The 8,892-nt window shown below is 31.7% G+C and overlaps 1 protein-coding gene across 4 annotated transcripts in view; it reads right to left on the reverse strand.

Moving 5' to 3' along the window:
- prom (prominin) overlaps positions 1-8,892 on the reverse strand; it is a 120,898-nt gene that overhangs the window by 30,498 nt on the left and 81,508 nt on the right. For all 4 annotated transcript variants that reach the window (XR_010845097.1, XR_010845096.1, XM_067053301.1 and 1 more), the window contains exon 6: positions 5,528-5,623. Coding sequence is in view for 2 of the 4 variants with exons in the window: in XM_067053301.1 (XP_066909402.1) it covers positions 5,528-5,623 (96 nt within the window). In the remaining 2 variants the exon portion in view is untranslated. The remainder of the gene's footprint in view (positions 1-5,527; positions 5,624-8,892) is intronic.

Raw genomic sequence — 8,892 nt, forward strand, 5'->3', positions numbered from 1 at the left:
CATATACATACATATATTGGACCATATATATAAGATCATAGTTTCATAGTTGGATGCTGTGTACGAATCTGCGAATGCTGCTTATTCTATTTGAAGTACTTAAAAATTGAAACTCTATAATCAACGACTTAGCTTATTTTATTAACTGAAAAATGTTGTGATATTTTAATTATTGCCTTTTATATATATTTCTTTTCTTCTAGGTCATTCCTTCGGTCTCCTTTCTTATACTTTAACTTTATAAGTGGCTATAGCCACACATTCTGTATATTCTCGAAACATGCCCAAACCAGTTTTTTGAAATAGATAAATTTATTTATTGATAGATATTACAATCTGTCACACAATTGTGGGTAATAGGTAATAGTGATGAATGATCTCATACATATTAAAATTAAAAAAAAAAAAACTCTCTTAAAATATATACAAACAAAAGAATGAACATAATCAAACTATTTGTATGAAAAATGAATAAATAAAATAATATAAACAATATTTACACAATCGACCTGAGGATCCCTGAGCCCACTCTAACCCCCACGTGTGAGGAGTAGAGCAGAGCTCATAAGATCCCAGCGCATCCCCCTCGCCGCATCACTGGTAATGAGCCAGTGGAGGGTGAGCAAGTGGGCTAAAGCCGCAAACACTCAACTCGAGTAGAGAATCTGACCATCAAACCACTTTAGCAGTGTTTTTCATTAACTTTTAAAGCTGTTCACACATCCATGTTGGTTCTCACCGTGGTATTCCTCATTTTGTTTCCTCTCGCACAATACACTATATGTACATAAAAATTACTAAAGAATTTCATAAAAAAGGTGGTTTTGTCTTTGATTTAATGTTTTAAGTTCTAGAAAAGCATTGTTCTTATTTTAAGTTCTAACTATATCAAACGTCAAAACGAATTTATATTTTACTTCCTATTTAACAAAGGCTGGAAACTCAACTAAGGGAGAAAGTGAAGAGAAAAAAAAAACCCTCGAAATCAAAAATTTCTACTTACAATTTATTTACATTTATATCGAGAATGGGTCAATGCTTTTATGAAATCTCTGGTTTCTATTAATACATTACCTGAAGGAAAAGACATTTCCCACTCCCATCCCTCTCTTATGAACATATCTTATCAAAAATATTTAGTCAGTACTGTGATATCAGCTTAGAAATGCGTATACATATATATATATATATATATATATATATATATATATATTGATCATCCATATCGGAAGACTACGCTTCGCCCAACCCCTCTCCGGGGGAATCCCTTGTGGCAATTCACAGACTGGGCATAGGGTTGATGACCCCTCCCCGTATACATTCTTCCCAAATCGCGTTGTGGAAGTTGAGGAACACAACGGGTAGCCAGGGATCTCCACGTTCTATAGGGCCAATAGAATATATATACATTTAAAAAAGGTTTTCTGCAATTGTATATAGTCAACTAATTGCATTTATAATTATTAATAGCAATTAAAAATGCTTAACATTATGATCACTTCTATAATCACTAATTTAATGTCGGGAATGTGGTAATTGTTTATATAACTTTCAAGATTACTCTGATTATGAAAAAACAACCAATTCGGGGGGAAAAAAATAGCTGACGCGGGTAGCGGTTTGTCACAGTTATAAGCTACCTTACCAGTGCTCGCTAACATCGTGAATTGTTTACTGGAATTTTATTTCTATATGTAAACTTCACTGGAGGCCTGGTATTTCTCTACATTGGTTCTCTGGAATTAGTATTCCGAAAAGTTTAGTGGAACAAAATTAGTGAAAATCTTTAAGTTGATATCGGCAAAATCACTAGTGATTCGCAACACCGTTCATTGTTTCCTATTATTTGAGTATACACTAGTATGGAACTCGCATGACTTCTATGCATGTTCATGCTTACTTAAAAAACATTAAAAGATGGGCTGTGGTGGAGGTGTTATTTGTCAATGACTGATTGGTAACCTGTAAAAAAACACGTTCTTCCTACCATTGTTGTAGTATAACACAACGTTAAAATATTGATTTTAAGAACGTTTAACTCAAATAAACTGATTAAATTAGATGAGTATATTTTAATTTGAATTAACTAGGTAAAATAAAATTCATAGGGGAATTGTGAGAATTTATTTTTTTGGTAACTTGTAATGAAATGAAATAGCCTTTTATTTATGTATATTATTTTAAGGTCAATACTTATTTTTCCACCGAAGGAAACATTTAAGAACTATGTATTAATTAAATCAGATAATAATGAGTAAATATTGGACTTAACAGGTAATCGAAAAATAACAGATGTATTACGAAACTTTGTTTTTGTCTAATGATAAACTAATAATAATCTACGGAAAATATTAATGAATAACTAATATCTTAATTACTAACTTGAACGACAAAAAATATTTGAAAGAAAAAAAAAAAAGGAACTCTAAACGCCTTTCAAAGTTTAATGATATGAAGTAAGGTACTTTTTTAATTCATTTATTTCCACAAAACTGCCAGATATTAACTTCGACTTTTACCTCAAGGCGTTCTTTTTAAATGACTACTTTTTCTTTTAATTTCTTCTTTTCATTACCTTTTTTTCTTTTCTAGATTTTCAGTAAGTTGAAGATTTACTTCGACTGGAATGAGTCCAAGAAGTTATCTCAATCGCTAGTTACTTAGAATTGAGTTTTTAATCTTAAAAGATCTTTAAGCACTTATTCTAGTTAAAGGGATTATATTTATTTAATATTTAAAATTTTTTATTTTAATATATCAAAAGTTTTATTATTTTTTTTTGTTTGTTTATCGGTTTTATTGTCTTTATGTACTCTAAATAGGGAGAAGGGGTGTTTTATAGTTTCATCTTTTTAAACATATTACAAGGCTCGTATCCGAATTGATGTTACTTTTACCTCGAGAGTATCGAAGCATTGTCCTATCATTGTATAATTATTATTTATTATAGAAAAATAGAGTTTTCAAAATAAATACGTTCTGAAGAAAAACTTATGATACCTTATCCAATAACTTACTTAGTGACAGTTGGTTTTTACTATAAGGCTTTTGGTTAGTAACAAATGTATTAAAGAAAATAAAAGCATAAGTAATGTGAAACGAACTAATACACCTAGTAATTTAGTGAGGAAACGGTTACAGGAAGTAGATTATGAGTGATTTGTTGCGTAGTTTCTGTTGGAATGTGTAAAAGCCGTTGCAGTATTAGATATAATGGTTTATAGATATAGATCCAAAAATAATATGAAAGAAAAATAATTATCTTACATTATTTTGGAACCCTTATATCACATCCCTAAGTAAATAAAATAGATGCTTATTTGAAATTACAAATGACAGAAGTACTAAAGTTAAATAAAATAAAATAAAATATATGTTTAATTCAAATAAAAAATAACAGAAGTACTAAAGTTAAATAAAATATGTGATTATTTCAAATAAAAAATAACAGAAGTACTAAATTAAAATAAATGAAATAATTCATTCATAAAAAAAAATAATAAAATGTTTTATTATTTGGTTCGGTGTGTGGTTCGGTGGGAAGGTATGTAGAGGTCAGAATGGCGAGATCTTGTTTCCTGTGAGTGGATAGAGAGGATTTGAATTAGAGGAGACTGTGGATGTAGGAAGCGTGCTGGAATCTGATCGTTGTATAGAGGTAACATTCGAGAAAATATTGCCTGCGGCTAAAAGAGAAAAGCTGCTTTAATTCACCAAAGAAGTGGGAAGAATTTGAATGCCTCGAGGTACCGTAGACAAACATTAAAAAAAAATTCATGATTAACTTCAATCTGCTCTCCTGTAAAATGGAAAGGACTCTTTATGCCACACAGCCATAGTCGAGGTGGGGTGGGAATACATGGGTTTTGGGAGTAAGTCGGGAGCAGTGGTATAGATTATGTGTACTTACTGATCATCGGGAAATTTAGGCGATGTGAGGTTTTCAGAATAGAGTTTTGTCAATAGCAATACCTAAGATTTAGACAGTGGAACTGAAGGTGATAGTGTGATCATTAAGGATGAAGGTAGAATAGGTGTCGTAGAATCTGAGGAGGGAATGGGAACCTATGCTAATGGTCTGAGTGTTCGTAATGTTTAATCAATTTCGTCCAAACACTGATCTGATCCAGGTATTTCTAAATCTTAGTAAACGCTACGAATAACTGTGAGGATGGGAAGTATTAATAGATTTGGGAATCGCCAGCGTTAGGTAGATCATTTATATAAGAATTGAACTGGAGGGAGGAGACACTCAAACCCCTGACTACTCTTGAACATGGACAAGGTAGGAGGATAGCGGTAGATTATGAATGGCAACTGCCTGAGTTCTATTGGAGAGGAATTTATGATTGAATAATTATTTCTAGTGGTTTGAATAGATTGGATAGCTTGGGGATTGGGCAATAGTTATGGGGAGATGAAGGGGTGGAGATATTATTAATGGGGTGAATTAGGGCTTTCTCCAGAAAGTAGGAAAAGCTGAATTTCGGGGAAAAAAAATTATAAATAAAAAGAAGGTCCGGCAGGGTTTCGGAGAGACATACTTTTATCAATTTGACAGGTATTTCATCTAACCTTATAGAGTTTGTGCGGGATTTCATTACGAGAAATGTAAAAATAAAAATTAAATAAGGAACAGAGGAAGACTGGGAAGAAGGGAGTTAAGAAATGGTAGATAAAGCCGATAAAAAAAGTATGAATTCAGTTCGAAACAGGGAAGTCTTGTGAGGAAGTGGATTTGCAGAGAGAAAGTTTTCGAAGAAGTTGCCATTTCGTTTTGGAGTCAGGAGCAGAGAAGATTGATTCATGGAAGTATCTGGATTTTGCTTGCCTGTCTGTTACTTTTGCCAAGTCCACCTCTCTGTAACGCTTAATTGTCGCCTGCTTGTCTTGTACGCCCGAATCGTCTACGTGCTGCTTAATGCCTCCTTTGCAGGTTCCTTAATTCTTGACACATTCTAGGGGCTGGACGAGGACGGAAGGTAGAGGTTTTGAGTGAGGCGTGGGAATAAAGCATACTGAGGATGTGAACCATAGAATCGATAGAAGTGTTGGAATAGATTTCACTCCGTTGAATGGCTTATAGTTCAGGTAAAATCGTTTCACAGATGAAAGTATCAAATTTAAGTTAAAGTTTTAGCGGGGATCACTTGAATTTGGATATTGTAGGATATTTGGATTTAGTCACGAGAGGACAGGAATGGATCAGCAAGTTGAGATGAGGAGATCCAGCGCTGGATTGATGGCAAACAAACCCAACCAATTATTTTGATACCCGATGGATGGTGAAATGGAACTGGGCTCCCTGTATTTTTTTAGTATTTCTTTTAAGGTTTTAATATAATTATTTACGTTGGCACCAATTCTATTCACAGCTGCAAGTATTTCAGACGGGGATGGGAATATATAATATTTAATTATATATATATATTTATATATTCCAGATTTGCAAGTATCATATATATTATCTTTTTTGACTTCAGTCTTATTAATATAATTAAATAATAAATAAAACCTTAATACTCACCTGCTGCTATCATCTTTAAATTTTCCAAAGCATTATCCAGGCCAGTCTCCAGAACTAGTTCAACTTGTATAGGTCTTCCAAGGAGATTTTCTGCATCTGAAAATAAAAATGACAATATTCTGTTATATAACGTATACATAGTCGAAAAGGGGATACCTAATCTCAGGTTGGTATGAACCCTAGTTTCATGGTCTATAGTTAATCTTAGTCTAGAAAAATTAGCTTAAAATTTTGCTTTGCCTAGAAGTAAGTTGATCCGTCAATGGATTCTTATATACAAATGTTTGAGAAACATGTTTATAAGTATGACAGATTTTTCAAGGTGGTCTCTGGATATTTTTAGGTTTTTGCCAATTACTACTAAAATATTACAAATAGATAAAATAAACTACTGTATAGCGTATTTAGCGAACTTCAATCTGAGCCCTAATATAATTTTCGAGATAGACCTTTCTGGTATACCAGTATTTTTTTTTCCAAATAATGAAAAATTAACATTTTGTGAATTTATACTGGCAAATATCTCATGCAACTATTCTTGGGAAAATAATTATTACAAACTATTTTAACTAGTTTAGTGCATTAAACGGGCTTCACATTGAGCCCTCTTTACGTTCAAAATTTTCCGAAATATAGTTTTTCAAACAAAAATATTTTCTGATATAAAACGACGAGAAATCAACATTTTGTGTATTTATATTGGTGAATATTATGGAAACTGAGCCTCGGAAGATGATTTATGGTGAATTTGAAAAGCTTCAAATTGAATCTTAGTAGACATCTATACGACCTAATAGTTCCTAAGATATTGAACTTTTCTCAAGATATGACTCATTCTCAATGCATGTTGTATAATGTTAAAATACGCTGTGATGAAGGGATAAAAACATCTCAGATCAATCATATTTCACCAGAATATGTCATTTCTCATTTATAATCAACTTTTTTTTGGAATGGATATTTTCTTCAAGTTGAAAAACTTTGATTCAGAAAATAAGGAGAGTTCTATTTAGGCATAATTGAAAACTTGTAACATGCACCATATAGTGTTTTATAGGGATTATTAATTATTTATAATTATTAATAATAATTGTTAATTAATAATAATTTTCATAACAATTGCCAAAATATTCATTTCTTGTTATTTAGAGAAAAAAATATTGATATTTGAAAAACTATCTTAGGAACTATTGAACGTTAAGTTCTATTACGGCTCAAAGTTTAACATACTACATTACTTCAAAAAGTTTTTTTTTATTATTATTTATTAAAATTTACAACAGTATATGAAAAAAAAAATACAATATGTAAATGTGATAAATCTTTCAGAACACATGATAATCTTGGGAAAGAACCACTCAATGGTACTTCAATCATTGCTTTAAATTAGAAGATCCCGTGGCTATCTTCTTTTCAGACGCCTCGGTGGATTATTAGGGATTGTTAAGGACAAGGCATTACGAACTAATGGGTTTGGGTGGGTAAGGATTTTGGAATGAAAAGAGGTATGTCTATTTCGGACCAAATATGCAACGAATGGGATGTTGGAGTCTTTATGGATGAGTTTCTTTGTGACGTAATAAGAAGCATCAAGGATTTTGGATTGTATGGATTGGAAACGGAAGGAATTTGATGGTTTAGTGGAGCCCTAAAGCTCAATTCCGTATGTGCAAATTGGTCTGATTATCAAAGTGTATAAGAGTTTTTTTTAGTAAATGAGAAGTTTGTCAAATAATCGGAATCTATGAGCCGTAACTTATATGATATATGTAATAATAGGAACTAGTATGGTATGTGTAAAACATGTGAGAAATGAAAGTTTTAAATATATTTTTTGTATGGCGGTAGCTTTCAAGATTTTGAGTGCCTAATGAACAATGACCGATAATTATTTTTTTTTCCTTGCAGGCTAGTTTAGTAAAAAAATACAGTATTTTACAAAAAACTTAATGGAAGTGTTAAAACACTCCAATAATTTGAAGAAAAAAACAAAAAAAAAACAGAAGTAGAAACTTTTAATGAGTTAAACTATTTACTTCTGGGTATAAGAATAAAACAAGAATAATCGAAATCTATCCATTACAAATGTCTTTCTACGTATGGACTCACTGGTAGTGTATACCATAATCCGATAAATACAGGTACCTTTTCAAAATCGAAGATGGGATATTTCCATAAATAGAGTAGCTGTTTATTAAAATTTAATGCTTTAATAAATTAAATGGCGATAATTTAGAAAAATGTACTGTATAAGGCTTTAGAGCCTCTACGGCTCGTTACTTATTCGCCTCGTTACAGAGGCAACTTTGTAGAGAAAAATGTATTTACCTTTTTTTTTTTTGCCATTGGCTTGGGGGACCCCCGGCATTCGAATGAATTACCTTACAGTGTCGGAGCACTCAGTTTGTGAACCGCTGGTTTAGAGAGTCAACGTTTTACTATTGTCTTTCAATCCACCAGTTTTTCATCAGAATCCATTGAAAAAATTAATTAACAATTACTTCTAGTTTAACTTGCAGTTTTATTTGACAGTAAGTGGTTGTAGCCACATTAGTTAGGAATACTCGTTTATGCAAGAAATGCTGTCACCTCCACTAATGAGGTGAAGAATCCCAAAACCAGCCAAGTATGTTTTCGTAAAGATAAGCATGAGGCGAATATATTTCTTCCAAAATTAGTTGAATCTGATTTAACCAATTTTGGGAGAAATCCTCATTTAAATCTAATTCAAAAACTGTTAAAGAAAATGGAAATTGGACTTTTGGATTTGGATTTTGGGATTTTACATGAGTTTATTAGGCAGAGGCTTTTGTTTAAAATAAGCGACCATTTTAGTGACCAGCGTAAAATATGTATTAAATCAAAATTTAACGGTAACCAATAAAATTAGGATTAAATAAACCCAAAATAAGGGTTGAATGATCATGAGTCTTTGCTAAAGATATATGATGGCTAAAGATTACAAAAGATATTTTTGAATAATATGGGGGCTTACAAATTTCTTCCAGTTTATGTTGTTGAATGAATTTCCGAGAATTACTCAGTCCAATTAGAATTCGTTAATTTTGAGAAATTCGCTTGGGTCTTGTTAATGATAAGGGTTTGTTTTTCCAGAAAAATAAAATTTAATTGAATTAATTAACTTTTTTCCAGAAATAAACCTGAAACAGAGTTTAACTCTAAATCATTTTATAAATAAATACAAAATAAAGAGAACAACACACTCGAGCCGCGCTCGTTCTGATTTAAACATTGAAAAATGTTTGAATATACATTTATAAATGTAAAGAGCATATCCCATTCAATTTCCACCCAGCGATGGATTTATATTTGCAAATACATTATGCTGTATATATGTATGTATG

Source organism: Halyomorpha halys, unplaced genomic scaffold, assembly GCF_000696795.3.
Source record: "Halyomorpha halys isolate HHAL.00 unplaced genomic scaffold, Hhal_1.1 Scaffold348.1, whole genome shotgun sequence".
In the NCBI taxonomy this organism is placed as follows: Eukaryota; Metazoa; Arthropoda; class Insecta; order Hemiptera; family Pentatomidae; genus Halyomorpha; species Halyomorpha halys.